The following is a 23413-nucleotide window of genomic DNA, read 5'->3' as shown; positions in this document are numbered from 1 at the left end:
GGTTTAGTCATAGAGTGTCCACTCGGAGGTCCCCACAGTTCTAGGGATTAGACTGCCTCCGTGGTTTAGTCATAGAGTGTCCACTCGGAGAGCAGAAGTTCCAGGGTCCATGGCCAGGTCATACAAAAGGACAGTCAAAGATGGTATTTGTTGTTACCCTGTCTGACGTTTGGCATTAAAGGGTTAAAATAAAGACTGGTCAGTTCAGAGTCAGTATATCTGAGTGGGGTATTCATGTTAAACTGCGGCATGGTATCTCCGTGGACAAGCACTATAACTGGCATTAGTACGTATTGTGCAAGCAGCCACACACACACACGTGCATGCACGTCGCAATTGCGTGGATCGATGCTCATGATATCAATCACTGGACTGTCTGGTCCAGACTTGATTATTTACAGATCACCGTCATATACCTGGAATATTGTTGAGTGAGGCGTTAAACAACCAACCAACCAACCAACCAACCAACCAACCAATCAATATAAGTGCAATAATCATGGACGCGACTTTAAACCCCATTTCACCTCACCTCCACTGGAGTGTAATATATCTGAAATATACACAAATACTCACATGATCTAGGGCATCCTGCACAATAGATTCACTCTCAGTGTCTAGAGCTGACGTGGCTTCATCCAACAGTAGGATGCGGGGGTCTCGCACCAGAGCTCGGGCGATAGCGACTCTCTGTTTCTGACCTCCACTCAACTGGGCGCCTCGATCACCAACCATAGTGTCGTACCTCTGAAAACAAATACAGGGTCATATTTACACAATATGTGGCACTGAAATACTGGATCGGCTTTCTTGGAAATATTGGCTGCAGTGTCCTGGGGACGGAATAATAGCAACCAAGAATTCCTGTCTGAATACAGGAGGCAGACAGCTAATGACATGGGAGATATCAACTGAAGACAAGCACTGCAACTCACGGCACCAGTATTGCTGAATATCAAAAAGGGACAGTCAAGATACATTGAACACAAAAATTCAAGTATAGTTCCACCACTATATACATTCTTTTGAAAAAGTAAACCTAGGGCTGTGCATTGGCCAAATTTATTTATTGCAATATATTGTGATACAGTTATCTGTATTACGATACATATTACGATATATTGGGTGGCCCATGATAAAGTCGTGAGTCACCTTACCTCGGGGAGGCCCATGATAAAGAAGTGAGTCAGCTTACCTCGGGGAGGCCCATGATAAAGTCGTGAGTCACCTTACCTCGGGGAGGCCCATGATAAAGTCCTGAGTCAGCTTACCTCGGGGAGGCCCATGATAAAGTCCTGAGTCAGCTTACCTCGGGGAGGCCCATGATAAAGTCATGAGTCAGCTTACCTCGGGGAGGCCCATGATAAAGTCATGAGTCACCTTACCTCGGGGAGGCCCATGATAAAGTCATGAGTCAGCTTGCCTCGGGGAGTCCCATGATAAAGAAGTGAGTCAGCTTACCTCGGGGAGTCCCATGATAAAGTCGTGAGTCAGCTTACCTCGGGGAGGCCCATGATAAAGAAGTGAGTCAGCTTACCTCGGGGAGGCCCATGATAAAGTCGTGAGTCACCTTACCTCGGGGAGGCCCATGATAAAGTCCTGAGTCAGCTTACCTCGGGGAGGCCCATGATAAAGTCCTGAGTCAGCTTACCTCGGGGAGGCCCATGATAAAGCCGTGAGTCAGCTTACCTCGGGGAGGCCCATGATAAAATTGTGAGTCAGCTTACCTCGGGGAGGCCCATGATAAAGTCGTGAGTCCGCTTGCCTCAGGAGCCCATGATAAAGTCGTGAGTCACCTTACCTCGGGGAGGCCCATGATAAAGTCATGAGTCAGCTTACCTCGGGGAGGCCCATGATAAAGTCATGAGTCACCTTACCTCGGGGAGGCCTATGATAAAGTCATGAGTCACCTTACCTCGGGGAGGCCCATGATAAAATTGTGAGTCAGCTTGCCTCAGGAGCCCATGATAAAGACGTGAGTCACCTTACCTCGGGGAGGCCCATGATAAAGCCGTGAGTCAGCTTACCTCGGGGAGGCCCATGATAAAATTGTGAGTCAGCTTACCTCGGGGAGGCCCATGATAAAGTCGTGAGTCCGCTTGCCTCAGGAGCCCATGATAAAGTCGTGAGTCACCTTACCTTGGGGAGGCCCATGATAAAGTCATGAGTCAGCTTACCTCGGGGAGGCCCATGATAAAGTCATGAGTCACCTTACCTCGGGGAGGCCTATGATAAAGTCATGAGTCACCTTACCTCGGGGAGGCCCATGATAAAATTGTGAGTCAGCTTGCCTCAGGAGCCCATGATAAAGACGTGAGTCACCTTACCTCGGGGAGGCCCATTATAAAGGTGTGAGTCACCTTACCTCGGGGAGGCCTATGATAAAGTCGTGAGTCAGCTTACCTCAGGGAGGCCCATGATAAAGTCGTGAGCATTGGCGTTTTTGGCAGCAGCCTCTATTTCACTCTGCGAGACGCCCTCCCGGCCATAGCGGATGTTTTCAGAGATGGAGGTGCCAAACAAGATAGGTTCCTGACTGACGATGCCAATGTGTTCACGCAGCCAACAAATATTGAGATCTTTAATGTCGATGCCATCAAGCATTACCTGAAAGTTCAAACGAAGTTAGTGGTATCATGGAAATGTATTATCTAGATATCCTTAATATATATTTTTCTCTTTACAGAAATATCCTTACTTGACCTGGGACCCGTTTCACAAAGTGATTGTAGCGCTACAACTATCGTAAGTCTATGTTAAAGTATAGGAGTACGATAGTTGTAGTGCTACGATCACATTGCAAAATGGGATCCCCCTTTTTTCAGTTTGTCTGAAGCTTAAATATAATGTTGTATCCGGTGCCTTGTCTTTCCAGTCATGTTTCAGCAGGAATGCAATGTACTGTAAATCATGAAATTATTGTGAGCAGGAAATTAATCTCTCATGAAAATGAGAATAGTAAACAATATTTTTTAATCAAATTGACGAAACTTGTGAATTGCCGTGCCTTAGATTATTCGGTCACGAAACTTGTGAATTGTCGTGCCTTAGATTATTCGGTCACGAAACTTGTGAATTGTCGGGCCTTAGATTATTCGGTCACAAAACTTGTGAATTGTCGGGCCTTAGATTATTCGGTCACGAAACTTGTGAATTGTCGGGCCTTAGAGTATTCGGTCACGAAACTTGTGAATTGTCGGGCCTTAGATTATTAGGTCACGAAACTTGTGAATTGTCGGGCCTTAGATTATTCGGTCACGAAACTTGAGAATTGTCGGGCCTTAGATTATTCGGTCACGAAACTTGTGAATTGTCGGGCCTTAGAGTATTCGGTCACGAAACTTGAGAATTGTCGGGCCTTAGATTATTCGGTCCCGAAACTTGTGAATTGTCGGGCCTTAGATTATTAGGTCACGAAACCTGTGAATTGTCGTGCCTTAGTTTATTCGGTCACGAAACCTGTGAATTGTCGTGCCTTAGTTTATTCGGTCAAGAAACTTGTGAATTGTCGGGCCTTAGATTATTATTTGGTCACGAAACTTGTGAATTGTCGTACTTCAAATGACTCAGTCACCCCATACCCCGCGGCAAAACTGTTTACTCACAGATCCGCTGGATGGGTCGTAGAATCTCTGGATGAGCTGCACAGTGGTGCTCTTACCACAACCACTAGCTCCCACCAGAGCCACCGTCTGACCTTGACGAACCTCCAGGTTCAAGCCATTCAGCACCTGAAATAGTGTGTGGTATGCATTGTCATTACAGTAATCTTGAAAAGTTTCCCTGTAACCCCAAATGTTTGTTTGTTGTTTAACACGCACTCAGCAATATTTTAACCCCAAATGTAGAGACATTTATATGTTCGGGTGTGTCTTTCGGAACGTCCCTATCATGATAACCGTATTCGATGTAATAAGTGCCCCGCACTAATAAGCGCCCACGGCGATATTTGATAATATATGGCTAGTGAACAATACCAGTTAGCACCCTTCCTGAATGATCAATGTAAACAAGAATTATTGATTCGTGTATAATACTCTCTCATGTGTTATATGCACCCTTATTATGCACCCTAATTATGGGCAATTAAATTCTGGAAAAATATATCTGTCGTACATAAACATTTCAGGCTGTCTGCATAAACAGTAAAATTTATCTTTCAACTGTTTTTTCACTAAAATAATATTCTAATAAGTGCCCCCTATGTCAAATTTTTATTACCTCAAAGACAGTGTAGTGAAATGGGAAAAAGTTTACAACTTACTATTTCCCAGATGAATTTGAGTGTGTTTGATCAGTGGTTCGAGATTGCAGATGAATGGAAAAGCATTTCTCACTGTATTACATTCTCACTAACTAATTACATGAAAGCTGAAATGTAATAAAAACCCAGTTGAGCCGGGGGAAGAGTATTCAGCACCGTAAAAGTCATGACAACAGTTGGTAGAGAGGTCAACTCCATGCATGGTTGTAGGCCGCCTAGCACAGCGGGGAGCTGTGACTGGAGGCATGATAGTGTAAGAGCTCCACGAATGGGCTGTTGTTGTGAGGAGCTTCAGGTCAATGACTTATTCCAGAATAGGGGACGCATTTGTTCCCAGAAATGCAGCGCAACATAACCTGAGTACTACGCACCTTGACATCTGGACGGGAGGGGTAGCTGAAGTGAACGTTGTTGAATTGTATTGTTCCACTCAGAGACTGTGGCTTCTTCCCTGCAGGGGAGCTGCTGTCTATCATCGGTTGCTACAACACACAATAGGGGGACGTAAGTAATTGTTCCTTAATGTCGCAGTCAGCAATAGTCACTAAGAACTGACTTTCACTGACTGTCTATCATCGGTTGCTACAACACACAACAGGGGGAAGTAAGTAATTGTTCCTTAATGTCGCAGTCAACAATAGTCACTAAGAACTGACTTTCACTGACTGTCTATCATCGGTTGCTACAACACACAACAGGGGGACGTAAGTAATTGTTCCTTAATGTCGTAGTCAGCAATAGTCACTAGGAACTGACTTTCAATTTGTAGGAGTTCACTGGAGTATGAACCTTCATTAGAGAGAGGGCCAAACTGTAGTTTGAACAAGCAACAAAAAAAACCTGCCCACACTATGTTTTCAAAAGGTATTGCCTGAGAACCAATTCCTTTATTTTTTTAAGCCTTATGCCTACCAGATCTATGAGCTTGAAGATCGTGTATGCTGCTCCTCGTGCTGTGGCTAGAGCTTGAAGACTTGGAGCTGCATTTCCCAGGGAGAACGCCCCAATCAACACGGAGAAGAACACCTGTAAGTACACATTGATGCATCTCAGGAGACATCTATGACATCAATATTGTTCCAAGGCTGTTGTGTTGTCGAGTTGCAAATTTCACTTCAAAATTTGTCTTGTTCCTGATTGGTATCTGATATTGATCTTGAGAAAGTAAGTTTACCTCAACTCCCAATGTGTAACATGCCTGGTCTTAGAAATGCCTCATGGCGCCAAGTTTCGAAGTACATGTATTTAAAAGGTCGTGTAGCCATGTTAAGAAACAAACCTGGTCTTTGGTCATACTATATTCGGCACCCTCACGACCCTTGTCTTGAAGAACTTACAATGATGATGTAACCTTGTCTTGAATTTACAATCATAATGTACCCTTGTCTTGTAGAACTTACAATGATCATGTACCCTTGTCTTGTAGAACTTACAATGATCATATACCCGTGTCTTGAAGAACTTACAATGATCATGTACCCGTGTCTTGAAGAACTTACAATGATCATGTACCCTTGTCTTGTAGAACTTACAATGATCATATACCCGTGTCTTGAAGAACTTACAATGATCATGTACCCATGTCTTGTAGAACTTACAATGATCATGTACCCGTGTCTTGAAGAACTTACAATGATCATGTACCCGTGTCTTGAAGAACTTACAATGATCATGTACCCGTGTCTTGAAGAACTTACAATGATCATGTACCCGTGTCTTGAAGAACTTACAATGATCATATACCCTTGTCTTGAAGAACTTACAATGATCATGTACCCGTGTCTTGAAGAACTTACAATGATCATGTACCCATGTCTTGTAGAACTTACAATGATCATATACCCTTGTCTTGAAGAACTTACAATGATCATATACCCTTGTCTTGTAGAACTTACAATGATCATATACCCTTGTCTTGTAGAACTTACAATGATCATGTACCCGTGTCTTGAAGAACTTACAATGATCATGTACCCGTGTCTTGAAGAACTTACAATGATCATGTACCCATGTCTTGTAGAACTTACAATGATCATATACCCTTGTCTTGAAGAACTTACAATAATCATATACCCGTGTCTTGTAGAACTTACAATGATCATGTACCCGTGTCTTGTAGAACTTACAATGATCATGTACCCGTGTCTTGAAGAACTTACAATGATCATGTACCCGTGTCTTGAAGAACTTACAATGATCATGTACCCGTGTCTTGAAGAACTTACAATGATCATGTACCCGTGTCTTGAAGAACTTACAATGATCATGTACCCGTGTCTTGTAGAACTTACAATGATCATTTTTCCGGCCTGGTAGTTCTCTGGCTCGTCCCTCACCAGCTTGGTGCCGTACCAGAATCCAAGAGCGTAAGCCGAGAACATCACCAGCCACACCAAACCCAGGGACAGCCCGTTGGTGTAGCCCTTCCGAACCCCAAATGCTTTGGCCTCATGAAGGTTAGAGCAATATCTGAAGAAAGCAGTATCATATCACTATAATGTTAGGCTAATCTACCAGACATTGTGTCTTTGCGAAAAATTGTCTTTGCCAAACATTGTGTCTTGGTAAACATTGTGTCTTGTTAAACATTGTGTCTTTGCCAGACAATGTGTCTTTCCTGAACATTGTGTCTTGCCTAAACATTGTGTCTTGGTAAACATTGTGTCTTTGACAGACATTGTGTCTTTCCTAAACATTGTGTCTTTGACAGACATTGTGTCTTGCCTAAACATTGTGTCTTGGTAAACATTGTGTCTTTGACAGACATTGTGTCTTGGTAAACATTGTGTCTTTGGTAAACATTGTGTCTTTGGTAAACATTGTGTCTTTGCCAGACATTGTGTCTTTGTCAAACATTGTCTTTGTCAAACATTGTGTCTTTGCCAAACTTAGTAAAATCTAAATATTTTTTACATTTGTATACTTATCCTGCATTACTCCGTATTGCATTTACTGCTATGTTTGACAGAGAGACGAACTGTGTGAGATCCAGCTGCTGAAGAAAGTTGTCCCAACCAGCCCAGGAGGCAGCGCCCTCTCACAGTCGGCACGTGACCCGGAAGTCATGACGTCACACCAAAAGACATAACTGCTTTAAACATAACATCTGAAACTTCGTGGGGAGGTAGCGTAGCGAAAGGGAGGGAACTTAGACTTCGTAATGCAGGATAAGTATACAAATGTAAAAAATATTTAGATTTTACTAAATTTTTTAACTTATCCTGCATTACTCCATATTGCATCTTTATCAGACGGCTTGGCCGGTGGGCATACTTGCAGATGTGAACCATATTAAACCCTCGTCAAGGTCCGATGAATCCGCACCGCATACAAGTGATGACCGGAACATCTACGACCATTCCTGTCTTCAGGAAACAAGAGTCGATGCAAAAACGAAACGCCCGAATAGGTAACCGAAATACAATGAGGCGTGTAGCCAAAATATATAACTTACCGAAGAGCGAAAGCGAAACGCAGTAGAACCTAGAGCTAATCTGAGGTGATAAACACCAGAGAGTTCGACGGGCCCCGCTCGGGGAATCGAAGAATCAGCGGCGTCGGCGGCAAAATCTACGACCAATCCCAAGAGCGAATGCGAAACGCAGGAGAGCCCTCTAGGCTGGAGGCAACACCGATGAGGTCGACGGGCACCGCTCAGGTACCAGAGAAGCAGCGGCGTTGGCGTCGGCGCCGGTGTCCACATCTACTACCATTCCTGTCGTCAGGAAACGAGAGTTGATGCAAAAAGTAAAACCCGGATAGGTGACAGCAATAGAATGAGTCGGGTAACCCAAAACTAAAACTGACCTAAGAGCGAATGCGGAACGCAAGAGAGCCGTCTCGTCTGGGGTGATAAACACCAGAAAGGTCGACGGGCCCCGCTCAGGGTATCGGAGAATCAGTGGCGTCGGAGATAGATGACCTGTTGGGCTACAACCAGGGACCAAAACTGTGAACGCCGGCGACAACTTTCAAGGCTACATCACGGAAGTAGTGGTTGGTGAAGGCGGTGTCCGATCGCCACGAACAGGCTTCCCTGAACGACGGGATGGAACAGTATACCGTGAAGAACCAGTGTAAATACGATCGCCCTGATCTGATTTTATTTCAGGTAATAGCCTTTGGGGGGAGGGTCCAATCCGGCGGCTCATACGCTTTAAGGATGACCGCCCGGAGCCACAGGGAAAAGTATTCCGGCTGACCAACGACAGCGACGAAGGGGAGACCGGCAGAAAAAGGTGTTTCCTAGACTTGCGGCAGTCTTTAGATCGTAGAATAACCTTCAGTGCCCTTACTGGGCATAATGACGCTCATCCTCATCCTCGGCACCCACACTGGACGAGGGGGGAGGGGACAAGGAATGATCTATCAGGCTGTCCTGGGAGTTGAGTCTTTACGCTGACGTCCAAGTACGGTCCATGATGAACGGCGCCCTGGGTACCGCATTCGAACCGGGCATGGGAGACGTCGAGGGCGTGCTGTACATGGACTCGAGCGGCAGTAGTCAAAACCAGTAGAAACACCCGTCTTCTACTTAAGGTCGAAGAAGGAAGACGAGGGGAGTGGTTCGAAGGGCATTGAAGACCACATTCAGATCCAACGCAGGCGGTCCGAACTTGGTCTTCAGGTCTTCAAGACTGAACGAGCGCAGCCAGGCCCGTAGGTCGGGAATTTTCGTCTTTCTCCGATCGTCCGGGATGGCCAGAACGGAGTACATGGCGACCAGGTATGTGGGGGTGGTAAGCCCTTCAACCGATGGGTGCTACACAAGTACAGAAGGAACTGATCCAGGATCTGCGGTGACGCTGTCATCGGATCCTGGTGTTTGTCAGAACAAAATGCCTGGAACAAGCATCATTTATCAGCATACAGTCCCCCTGTAGATGGACGGTGGGCTGAAGCAATAGCCTTGGTCGCTCTAGCTGAATAGCCCTTGGCTTTCTGCATGTGTGTCAGGCGTGCAGACGATAACATGCGGGTATGAGGGTGTGGCAACAGACCGTGTGGATGGAGCAGAAGGTTGGACCACACCGGAAGTTCCAGGGGTTGTCTCTGGCTATGTTTCGGAGGTCGATAACCCAACTTCTGGCTGACCAATAAGGCGAGACCAAAGTCAATGGCAGGGGTCGAGTGGCCTGGATCTCTGAAGAACCGTGGGAGGGAGAACCGGAGTCGGAAAAGCGTACGCGCGTAATCCTTCTCAGGAACGATGGAAGGCTTCGACTGCCACAGCGGCTCTCGGCACAGGTGGAATGGAAGACGACAGCTGGCCACATTCAGATATGAGGCAAACAGATCTAGGGTTGGGGTGTCGACCGTTTCACATAGTCTGGCCCGAGGCGCCGGAGAGGGTGAGGCGTCGGAGAGCTTGAGGCGCCTGGAACGCCGAAGATGGTGATTCTCGGGGGCGCCGGTCGAGTTTGTGGCGCCGGGAGAGGGGCGAGAACTCTGGGTCTGCAAACACCACACTACGGTGACGTCGTCAGTGGACACGATCAACAGGGCGTGACCGAGAATGCACTGTCAGCAAGTGCCGTCCTGGATAAGCATTTATCTCGAGGCTGTTGCTGTGCCAATGGTGTTGATCTCTGGATCACAGGTGGTCACAATGTGGGCTGGCGTGGGCCACTAGCCACTGACAAGGTGGCAGGGGAGGTAGTCAGCAACAGGGGTCTGCGATTGCGTACCGTCGGTACGATTCGGAAAAAGGTGTGATCGCCTGCGAGCCAACCTCAAGTAGACGAAGTAAACCAGCTTCACAATCGACCGCCGGGGCATCGACGTAACCGGGTAGTAGGAAGTCGAGGCAATATGGCCATTGCACGAAGTAATGAGATCGTTTTCATCCCTGAAGCGGCGTATAAGTACTCCTGTTCTTATATCGAGGTGACGATGGAGGACGACAACACGATACGAGGCAGGTATGCAACAGGGGTCAGTGGGACGGCCGAGGGACTTTAAGTATCAAATCGACACTGTGTCCGGTAGTCAAGGGGGAAGATAGGAAGGTGTCGTAGTCGAAAAGATCAAACCGGACGAAGGAAGGCGATCTTTTCCATCCCTTGAACGCGCTATCGTTCTTATAGCGAAGGGTTGATGAAACAAGGTTCCTCGTGACAGCCGTGTTGGTAGAGGAGGTCTATTGTTTCCAACATCCGTGCATGGATGGACTGCGACAGGCGCCTGGTTGAGTGGTATCACCAAGCGTACAGGTAGACATGGAAACCAATCTGTAGAAATACATGGCACCCCTTGCCATGGTAAGTTGACCTAAATCCGGTCGGAGTTGTTGACAGTCCGAGTACTTGACACGTGACATGTAAATCACTCTGCGCAGTAGCCGAGAAAACCGCCTTGGAGTCGGAACTGAGGTGCAAACTCCACACACAGACAATCCTCAATGAACTGTGTGAGAGACGATCAAGTGGTGTACCCGAGTTTTGCGATAAAACACGGAACCCCATGGGCGTCGTGGAAAACCCGGGGAGCGCCGAGGAAGAGTCTCTCTCAGGAACGCTGGCGCTAGGGTAGGGTAGAACAGCGTTGATGTCTGCGATGTCGACGAAGTAAACTCTTTGTAAGTGGATGTCGTCGTCGAATCTGATACAGACGCTGTTCACATGACGCTCTGTTTCGATGGAAACCCGCAGGTCATCTCTCCGGAATCATAGCGCTTTAAACGACGGGATTATGGATAACGTCTCAGTGGGCAAGTTGAATCAGACCAACTGTCTATTGGTTGAAATGATTCCACCCAGGAAGTAGAACGATAGTCACGATCCCGAAGACCGACGGGAGAGTAGCGAAAGGAGCGGCGACAGTTGTTTCACCATGCTTCTCCGTGTGACGAGTTATGAGACGGCAGCAAGAGAAGAGGGCAGTGGCGCCGGGGAGGCGATTGCCGATGGTGCCCCTTAAGCCGCAGTAGAAGATCGGATGATCGGCTCGTTGATCTGAGCTTGATAAAGCTTGTTGATCTGAAGCTTGTTGAGCGCCGAAGACATCAGAGGATGCGGAGGCGCCGGAGCGCGGAGACATCAGAGGCGCCGAGACATAAGCGGCGCCGAGTCATCAGAGGCGCCGGTGGCGCCGAGTCATCAGCTTGTCATGAACAAGTCATGAAGCTTGTTGAGCACCGAGTCATCAGAGGCGCCGAGTCATCAGAGGCGCCGGGAGCGCCAAGACATCGGAGGCGCCGAGTCATCAGAGGCGCCGCGTCATCAGAGGCGCCGGGAGCGCCGTGTCATCGGAGGCGCCGAGTCATCAGCTTGTCATGAACAAGTCATGAAGCTTGTTGAGCGCCGAGACATCAGCGGCGCCGAGTCATCGGAAGAGCCGGAGGCGCTGAGTCATCAGAGGCGCCGGGAGCGCCGAGACATCGGAGGCGCCGCGTCATCAGAGGCGCCGGAGGCGCCGCGTCATCAGAGGCAAGTTGGCAAGCCGGGAGCGCCGGGAGCGCCGGAGGAGCCGTGTCATCAGAGGCGCCGAGTCATCGGAGGCGCTGGAGACATCAGCGTTGATGGTGTTGGAGACCGTGAACGTTCGTATGTCGTGCCAGGGGAGGCAGACTCTACGTTGGGAGCGCTGGAGCCGCCGGTGGAGTAGGAGACCGTGAACGGTCGTATGTCGTGCCATGGGAGGCAGACTCTACGTTGGGAGCCGCCGTGAAGCTCCGCTGAGCGCTGCTGCCGTCAACGTAGGTGGGGGTCGACGAGCACGTTGAGCGAGGTGTGTCCTGGATACTCGCATGAGCTGAAGGACCACAGCGACGAATGACTGCAACATCGGCACTGCCTTGTGAAAGTACAGGGCGTCGTACAATCACGGCAGAAAGGGGCGGCCCCGACCAGATTTGTTCCCGCGGAAACAAGTGCAGCGAGGCAGAAAATCTGGAATTTAAGCAAAACATAACTATGTGGCAAAGCCACAAAGTGCGGGAAGCATAATGTGTGGCCAATCACAAAGTATGGGAAGCATAAAGTAACTCAAAAACAGTATATTTTATTAAAGTTTATGAGATAAACAAGTACGCTAAAAGGGAGCGAAAAGGCAAAGCCTTAAGCAAACACGTAACCATGTGGCAAAACCACAGAGTACGGGAGACATAATGTAACTCATAAACTTCGTATTATATTGAAGTTTATGAGAAGAAACAATTACGCTGAGAGGTAGCGAAAAGGCAAGGCTTTAAGCACACCAAAACAACATACATAAATGTAATGTATTACCCAAGCCAAAGAGAGAATTCAAAACGCAGAACACGACATTACGTGGCCACGTGGTGAATGGCCAAAATGGCGGGAAAGAAAACAAAATGGCGGGAACAACATTGCGCCCGTAAATTACTGTGACGTGAGCCACAGACGAGCGATAAACGTTACAATTTACGAATGGGAAGACCCTAAGGTCACGGCCCATAACAGGTAACAATGTAGCAGCATATAATGAATGTAGAAACACGCAAAATATAAAAAACAAATAATAAGCTTTAATTTCCACAAGGGATACAAAGTACGTCCGTCCGTGGAGGTGACAAAGCAGTTATGTCTTTTGGTGTGACGTCATGACTTCCGGGTCACGTGCCGACTGTGAGAGGGCGCTGCCTCCTGGGCTGGTTGGGACAACTTTCTTCAGCAGCTGGATCTCACACAGTTCGTCTCTCTGTCAAACATAGCAGTAAATGCAATACGGAGTAATGCAGGATAAGTTAAAAAATATTGTCTTTGTCAGACATTGTGTCTTTGCCAAACATTGTCTTTGTCAAACATTGTGTCTTTGCCAAACATTGTCTTTGCTAAACATTTTGTCTTTGCCAGACATTGTGTCTTTGGTAAACATTGTCTTTGTCAAACATTGTGTCTTTGCCAAACATTGTGTCTTTGCCAAACATTGTATTTGTCAAACATTGTGTCTTTCCTAAACAAACACTGTGTCTTTGCCAGACATTGTGTCTTTCCTAAACATTGTCTTTGCTAAAAATTGAGTCTTTGCCAGACATTGTGTCTTTGCTAAGCATTGTGTCTTTGCTGAACATTTTGTCTTTGCCAGACATTGTGTCTTTGGTTAACATTGTCTTTGTCAAACATTGTGTCTTTGCCAAACATTGTATTTGCCAAACATTGTGTCTTTGCCAAACATTGTATTTGCCAAACATTGTGTCTTTCCTAAACAAACATTGTGTCTTTCTTAAACAAACACTGTGTCTTTGCCAGACATTGTGTCTTTCCTAAACATTGTCTTTGCTAAAAATTGAGTCTTGGCCAGACATTGTGTCTTTGCTAAACATTGCATCTTTGCTAAACATTGCCTTTGCCAAACATTGTGTCTTTCCTTAACACTGTCTTTGCCAAACATTGTGTCTTTGCCAAACATGAGTCTGGTATCATACTGAGTGGACGTCACATAAAAACTGGTGACACAATCATGATACGCTAGTCGGACGTAACAGTTGGTTGGTTGGTTTGTTGTTTTACGCCTCACTCAGCAATTTTCCAGCTGCATGACAGCAGTTTGTAATAAATCGAGTATAGACCAGTCAATTCATTGATTGATATCATGAGCATCGATCCACGCAATTGGGATCGATGGGAGGCTTCAACCAAGTCAGCGAGTCTGACCACCCACAACAAGCATAGTCGCCTTTTACACAATCATGGGTTGCTCAAGACCTATTCTCTACCCAGATCTTCACGGGTCAGTAATTCATGTAATGGTCCCTCAAACCATCATACTTGCATCAACTTACAACTGCAGACAGGCTTTGATTGACCGATTGACCACTGACTGACTTACCGGTTACATTCCTTCTCCTGGCCACCGAATGCTACAACGGTTCTGACAGCGCCAAGGACCTCCTCTGCTACGGCTCCTGCCTTTGCATACGCTGCTAACTCCTTACTGGTCATGGATGCCATCAGCTGCAATACAAAACCAGAAAGTGCAATGGGGTTTACGTAGCGTTTAGGATTATTGCACATATACAATGATGTCTCTGTTGGTATGACACATATTTATTTGCACAAGTGGGGGGCACGGGTGGCCCAGTCGACTAAGGTGCCGCAATTGGCTGTGCAGAGTTGCGTCCCCTGGGCACGCCAGAAACCTATGATTGTGGTTCGAATCCCGGTTCGCCCCGATCATGTTTCTAGGTTTGTCAGCACCATACCCTTGCTCGTGGGTTTAACCGAAATGGTAAAGGTCTAACACCTGCATCACTTGGGGCTTTCCTCACACTTTAAGCTGAAACGTCGTGATATAACTGGAATACTGTTAAAAGCGTCCTCCTGCTCACCCATAAAATAAATGGATCAACGTTAGAACGTAGAACAAGTCCTGCAGTCCTTTCGCTATAAGGTATCATCATAAGGACTTGTCGACTAAATACTGTTAGTTTCCATCGCTGTGGGTGAGTGTGATGAGTTTAACACCATGTTCAACATTGCAGTACTGTGTATTTGGCATAAGGCAAGCATACTGGCCGAGGGTGATGACTCGTGATGAAATTGTGTTTTTCAAGTCCATAAAAACAGGTATTGATCACATATTTTAGTAGTGATGTGGTGTATTTAAATTTTATATATAAAAAAACACACCAAAAAACAAAACAAAACAAACAAACAAAAATTCTCTGTTCAAGAATAACGTCCGAACACCATAGCGATAGAATTGAGAATGACGGTGCTAGATATGTCAGTTGATCAGGTCGCTGGGGTCGTGTCGCACAGGATTTTAGTGGTGCGTGAACCATGATCACAGTGGTGATTGGTGATGTAAGGGATGTGTTTGGGTGAGTGGTGTTTTTTGAAGCTGGAAACTTTGTTCTAGGACATTTCCACACCTAGATCGAAGAATAAGAAGAAATGCATAGTGTGAGATAGGATAAGTATTAGATAAGTACAGGTATTCATCACATATATAGTGTATGATTGTTTTGCTGTATGATAACTAGACAAACGTCTGTCCACTCACCCTACTCATGAGCGTAGCAGAGATGACCAGTGCGGGGCTGATGGCAAGGATCACCAGCGTCAGTTTCCAGCCGTAGTAGAAGCCGATGATGAACCCGGCGAGGGAGCATGACAACCATTGCAGGAAGTTACCCATCTTGTCCCCAATGCCATCATGGATCTTGTTGATGTCACTGAAAAGAGAAAACGAACCACACCACATATATGATGATAAATATCAGTGATTTTGTTTGTTGTTAAATGACTCTCTCCGAAATATCCCAGCGATTTGATGACCGCCTGTAAATAATTAAGTCTGGTCAACACAATCCAGTGATTAATATTGCAAGCAACATTCCTCACTATCAAGGTACAATGACATGTTATAAACCAAATCACCAAACTCGAGCGTGCAATGCATGAGGTGGCCTTTGACATTTAGCATAGGTTGAGGAGGAATATCAGTGATTATCATCAAGCTCTTAGCTTTCAAGAGACCTCATCTTCTTGAGGCAAGGGAGTTAAATGACTATGAAAGTCCAGTTTCCACCTTGCTGAACTAGTTATGTATTGGCTGGACTAAATGAGTCAAAATAGCAGAACAAAATCAACATCCTGTTCGTAAAGTCGTGCAGATTTCAGTCGATTGCAGGATTTGCAAAGCATGTGTACCGCCAACTCGGTGTCTCCAGATATTTTTCAAATCTTTTCATTTTTTAAATTGAGGTGCTCAAGTAATTTCATGCATTTCACGAGGAAAGACCTGTTTTATAATACTATGGATCTTTATTATCGATCTGACTGCCTTGACTAGGCGCCGTCATTTGTTCTTAAGCAAAGGGACATAACTTGTAATAGCCATTGGTGGTGCTACAATTGAGCCACGGAATTCCAACCTAGTTCGACAAACTGGACTTCGATGGTAAGTTAACTCCCTTGCCTCGGGAACATGAGAGACCTGTACCCTGGTCCTCGCCACGACAGACTTGCATCCTTCAGGAACGTTGATGTTATCAATTAATTTCTGAGGTTTCTTATTATTTGGGGGTTCAAACACGCGTAATGTTAACAATTACCCAATCTCTATTTTCATGTATAGCTTGAACTATTTCATTTTGTTTGTTGTTTAACACTGCACTCAGCAATATTTCAGGTATATGATGGCGGTCTGTAAATATTCGACTCAGGACCAGACAATCCGGTGATTGATATCATGAGCATTGATCCATGCAATTTTGGATATGATGACATGCATCAACCAAGTCATCGAGCCTGACCACCTGATTCCGTTTACGACAACTATTTCATTATCTGACAAAAAATAGACACACTTCATTACGACACCTCAAAGCTGTCTTATGGATTCACAGGTGATGGAGAAATGCATTGCATACAAACTAGCATACAAACCAGCAAGACCCGTGAAGATCCGGTGTAGAATAGGTCTTCAGCAACCAATGCTTGCCATAAACGGCGACTATTCTTGTCGTAAGAGGCCACTAATGGGATGGGGTGGTCAGGCTCGCTGACTTGGTTGATGCATGTCATCATTTCATGCATAGAAACATGCATGATGTCAATCACTGGATTGTCTGGTCCAGACTTGATTATTTACAGACCGCCGTCATATAGCTGGAATATTGCTGAGTGCGGCATAAAACAAACAAACAAACAAACAGGCAAAGTTTTATCAATGACCACATCCATCTTCTCCATCAATGTCTACCAACAATTGGAATATCCAGATGAAAACAAGACTCACTCAGACAACCTGGTGTTCAGCTCCCCGACCTCATTCACATCATACCAGCTGATGTCTTGGCGGAGGATGTTCTTGAGGAACGCCAGTCTAATCCGATGTGATTGTCTTTCGGCGGCAGTCATCCAGAACGCAACATGGCCGTACCCCATCACGATCACCCCCAGAGCAATATCTGAAGATCATAGAATCACAGCACGACATGTTCATCGATGTTCCAGCCTGTGTAGAGCATTTTCAACAAAATGATGACACTTTGCAAGGCCGTAAGACAAGAATTACAGACAATTTCACACGGAAAGCTGTCTTCGAGATTATTAAAATTCACCTGTAGACAGTTAGATCTATGGCTGTTGAATCTAAATATCCATCTGGCCAATAACATCACAGTTACTCCATACAACCCATATCATCATAGTTACTCCATACAACCCATATCATCATAGTTACTCCATACAACCCATATCATCATAGTTACTCCATATAACCCATATCATCACAGTTACTCCATACAACCCATATCATCACAGTTACTCCATACAGCCCATATCATCATAGTTACTCCATACAACCCCATATCATCACAGTTACTCCATACAACCCATACCATCATAGTTACTCCATATAACCCATATCATCACAGTTACTCCATACAACCCATACCATCATAATTACTCCATACAACCCCATATCATCACAGTTACTCCATACAACCCATACCATCATAGTTACTCCATACAACCCCATATCATCACAGTTACTCCATATAACCCATACCATCATAGTTACTCCATACAACCCCATATCATCACAGTTACTCCAAATAACCCATATCATCACAGTTACTCCAAATAACCCATATCATCACAGTTACTCCATACAGCCCATATCATCACAGTTACTCCATACAACCCATATCATCACAGTTACTCCATATAACCCATATCATCATAGTTACTCCATATAACCCATATCATCATAGTTACTCCAAATAACCCATATCATCACAGTTACTCCATATAACCCATATCATCATAGTTACTCCATATAACCCATATCATCACAGTTACTCCAAATAACCCATATCATCACAGTTACTCCGTACAGCCCATATCATCACAGTTACTCCGTACAGCCCATATCATCACAGTTACTCCATACAGCCCATAACATCACAGTTACTCCATATAACCCATATCATCACAGTTACTCCATATAACCCATATCATCACAGTTACTCCATATAACCCATATCATCACAGTTACTCCATACAACCCATATCATCACAGTTACTCCATACAGCCCATATCATCATAGTTACTCCATATAACCTACATCATCACAGTTACTCCATATAACCCATATCATCACAGTTACTCCATACAGCCCATATCATCATAGTTACTCCATATAACCCATATCATCACAGTTACTCCATACAACCCCATATCATCATAGTTACTCCATACAGCCCACATCATCACAGTTACTCCATACAGCCCATAACATCACAGTTACTCCATACAACCCCATATCATCACAGTTACTCCATACAGCCCATAACATCACAGTTACTCCATACAACCCCATATCATCACAGTTACTCCATACAACCCATATCATCACAGTTACTCCATACAACCCATATCATCATAGTTACTCCATACAGCCCATATCATCACAGTTACTCCATACAACCCATATCATCACAGTTACTCCATACAGCCCATAACATCACAGTTACTCCAAATAACCCATATCATCACAGTTACTCCATATAACCCATATCATCATAGTTACTCCATATAACCCATATCATCACAGTTACTCCATACAGCCCATAACATCACAGTTACTCCATATAACCCATATCATCACAGTTACTCCATACAGCCCATATCATCACAGTTACTCCATATAACCCATATCATCACAGTTACTCCATATAACCCATATCATCACAGTTACTCCATATAACCCATATCATCATAGTTACTCCATATAACCCATATCATCACAGTTACTCCATACAACCCATATCATCACAGTTACTCCATACAGCCCATATCATCATAGTTACTCCATACAACCCCATATCATCACAGTTACTCCATACAACCCATACCATCATAGTTACTCCATATAACCCATATCATCACAGTTACTCCATACAACCCATACCATCATAATTACTCCATACAACCCCATATCATCACAGTTACTCCATACAACCCATACCATCATAGTTACTCCATACAACCCCATATCATCACAGTTACTCCATATAACCCATACCATCATAGTTACTCCATACAACCCCATATCATCACAGTTACTCCAAATAACCCATATCATCACAGTTACTCCAAATAACCCATATCATCACAGTTACTCCATACAGCCCATATCATCACAGTTACTCCATACAACCCATATCATCACAGTTACTCCATATAACCCATATCATCATAGTTACTCCATATAACCCATATCATCATAGTTACTCCAAATAACCCATATCATCACAGTTACTCCATATAACCCATATCATCATAGTTACTCCATATAACCCATATCATCACAGTTACTCCAAATAACCCATATCATCACAGTTACTCCGTACAGCCCATATCATCACAGTTACTCCATACAGCCCATAACATCACAGTTACTCCATACAGCCCATAACATCACAGTTACTCCATACAACCCCATATCATCACAGTTACTCCATACAACCCATATCATCACAGTTACTCCATACAGCCCATAACATCACAGTTACTCCAAATAACCCATATCATCACAGTTACTCCATATAACCCATATCATCATAGTTACTCCATATAACCCATATCATCACAGTTACTCCATACAGCCCATAACATCACAGTTACTCCATATAACCCATATCATCACAGTTACTCCATACAGCCCATATCATCACAGTTACTCCATATAACCCATATCATCACAGTTACTCCATATAACCCATATCATCACAGTTACTCCATATAACCCATATCATCACAGTTACTCCATACAGCCCATATCATCACAGTTACTCCATACAACCCACATTATCACAGTTACTCCATACAGCCCATATCATCACAGTTACTCCATACAACCCATATCATCACAGTTACTCCATACAGCCCATATCATCACAGTTACTCCATACAACCCACATTATCACAGTTACTCCATACAGCCCATATCATCACAGTTACTCCATACAGCCCATATCATCACAGTTACTCCATACAGCCCATATCATCACAGTTACTCCATATAACCCATATCATCATAGTTACTCCATACAACCCACATCATCACAGTTACTCCATACAGCCCATATCATCACAGTTACTCCATACAACCCATATCATCACAGTTACTCCATACAACCCATATCATCACAGTTACTCCATACAACCCACATTATCACAGTTACTCCATACAGCCCATATCATCACAGTTACTCCATACAGCCCATATCATCACAGTTACTCCATACAACCCATATCATCACAGTTACTCCATATAACCCATATCATCACAGTTACTCCATATAACCCATATCATCATAGTTACTCCATATAACCCATATCATCATAGTTACTCCAAATAACCCATATCATCACAGTTACTCCATATAACCCATATCATCACAGTTACTCCATATAACCCATATCATCACAGTTACTCCATATAACCCATATCATCACAGTTACTCCATATAACCCATATCATCACAGTTACTCCATACAGCCCATATCATCACAGTTACTCCATACAACCCACATCATCACAGTTACTCCATACAGCCCATATCATCACAGTTACTCCATACAACCCATATCATCACAGTTACTCCATACAACCCCATATCATCACAGTTACTCCATATAACCCATATCATCATAGTTACTCCATATAACCCATATCATCATAGTTACTCCAAATAACCCATATCATCACAGTTACTCCATATAACCCATATCATCATAGTTACTCCATATAACCCATATCATCACAGTTACTCCAAATAACCCATATCATCACAGTTACTCCAAATAACCCATATCATCACAGTTACTCCATATAACCCATATCATCACAGTTACTCCATACAGCCCATATCATCACAGTTACTCCATACAACCCACATCATCACAGTTACTCCATACAGCCCATATCATCACAGTTACTCCATACAACCCATATCATCACAGTTACTCCATACAACCCATATCATCACAGTTACTCCATACAGCCCATATCATCACAGTTACTCCATATAACCCATATCATCACAGTTACTCCATACAGCCCATATCATCACAGTTACTCCATACAGCCCATATCATCACAGTTACTCCATACAGCCCATATCATCACAGTTACTCCATACAGCCCATATCATCACAGTTACTCCATACAGCCCATATCATCACAGTTACTCCATACAACCCATATCATCACAGTTACTCCATACAGCCCATATCATCACAGTTACTCCATATAACCCATATCATCACAGTTACTCCATACAGCCCATATCATCACAGTTACTCCATATAACCCATATCATCACAGTTACTCCATACAGCCCATATCATCACAGTTACTCCATACAGCCAATATCATCATAGTTACTCCATACAACCCATATCATCACAGTTACTCCATACAGCCCATAACATCACAGTTACTCCATATAACCCATATCATCACAGTTACTCCATACAGCCCATATCATCACAGTTACTCCATATAACCCATATCATCACAGTTACTCCATATAACCCATATCATCACAGTTACTCCATACAACCCATATCATCACAGTTACTCCATATAACCCATATCATCACAGTTACTCCATACAGCCCATATTATCAGTTACTCCATACAGCCCATATCATCACAGTTACTCCATACAGCCCATATCATCACAGTTACTCCATACAGCCCATATCATCATAGTTACTCCATACAGCCCATATCATCACAGTTACTCCATACAGCCCATATCATCACAGTTACTCCATACAGCCCATATCATCACAGTTACTCCATACAGCCCATATCATCACAGTTACTCCATACAGCCCATATCATCACAGTTACTCCATACAACCCATATCATCACAGTTACTCCATATAACCCATATCATCACAGTTACTCCATATAACCCATATCATCATAGTTACTCCATATAACCCATATCATCATAGTTACTCCAAATAACCCATATCATCACAGTTACTCCATATAACCCATATCATCACAGTTACTCCATATAACCCATATCATCACAGTTACTCCATATAACCCATATCATCACAGTTACTCCATATAACCCATATCATCACAGTTACTCCATACAGCCCATATCATCACAGTTACTCCATACAACCCACATCATCACAGTTACTCCATACAGCCCATATCATCACAGTTACTCCATACAACCCATATCATCACAGTTACTCCATACAACCCCATATCATCACAGTTACTCCATATAACCCATATCATCATAGTTACTCCATATAACCCATATCATCATAGTTACTCCAAATAACCCATATCATCACAGTTACTCCATATAACCCATATCATCATAGTTACTCCATATAACCCATATCATCACAGTTACTCCAAATAACCCATATCATCACAGTTACTCCAAATAACCCATATCATCACAGTTACTCCATATAACCCATATCATCACAGTTACTCCATACAGCCCATATCATCACAGTTACTCCATACAACCCACATCATCACAGTTACTCCATACAGCCCATATCATCACAGTTACTCCATACAACCCATATCATCACAGTTACTCCATACAACCCATATCATCACAGTTACTCCATACAGCCCATATCATCACAGTTACTCCATATAACCCATATCATCACAGTTACTCCATACAGCCCATATCATCACAGTTACTCCATACAGCCCATATCATCACAGTTACTCCATACAGCCCATATCATCACAGTTACTCCATACAGCCCATATCATCACAGTTACTCCATACAGCCCATATCATCACAGTTACTCCATACAACCCATATCATCACAGTTACTCCATACAGCCCATATCATCACAGTTACTCCATATAACCCATATCATCACAGTTACTCCATACAGCCCATATCATCACAGTTACTCCATATAACCCATATCATCACAGTTACTCCATACAGCCCATATCATCACAGTTACTCCATACAGCCAATATCATCATAGTTACTCCATACAACCCATATCATCACAGTTACTCCATACAGCCCATAACATCACAGTTACTCCATATAACCCATATCATCACAGTTACTCCATACAGCCCATATCATCACAGTTACTCCATATAACCCATATCATCACAGTTACTCCATATAACCCATATCA

At 44.1% G+C, this 23413-nt stretch overlaps 1 protein-coding gene across 8 annotated transcripts in view; it reads right to left on the bottom strand.

Moving 5' to 3' along the window:
* The window catches only part of LOC124146737 (ATP-dependent translocase ABCB1-like), a 92985-nt gene that overhangs the window by 24791 nt on the left and 44781 nt on the right, over positions 1-23413 (bottom strand). For all 8 annotated transcript variants that reach the window (XM_048390702.1, XM_048390722.1, XM_048390694.1 and 5 more), the window contains 9 exons: positions 16973-17144; positions 15233-15404; positions 14057-14181; positions 6556-6733; positions 5177-5290; positions 4636-4746; positions 3606-3731; positions 2404-2607; positions 577-747 (listed from right to left, as the gene is read on the bottom strand). In XM_048390702.1, coding sequence (XP_048246659.1) covers positions 577-747; positions 2404-2607; positions 3606-3731; positions 4636-4746; positions 5177-5290; positions 6556-6733; positions 14057-14181; positions 15233-15404; positions 16973-17144 — 1373 coding nt within the window. The remainder of the gene's footprint in view (positions 1-576; positions 748-2403; positions 2608-3605; positions 3732-4635; positions 4747-5176; positions 5291-6555; positions 6734-14056; positions 14182-15232; positions 15405-16972; positions 17145-23413) is intronic.

This window comes from Haliotis rufescens, unplaced genomic scaffold (genome assembly GCF_023055435.1).
Source record: "Haliotis rufescens isolate VD_foot unplaced genomic scaffold, xgHalRufe1.0.p SCAF_10, whole genome shotgun sequence".
Taxonomy (NCBI): Eukaryota; Metazoa; Mollusca; class Gastropoda; order Lepetellida; family Haliotidae; genus Haliotis; species Haliotis rufescens.
This window is presented reverse-complemented; position numbering and strand designations above follow the sequence as displayed.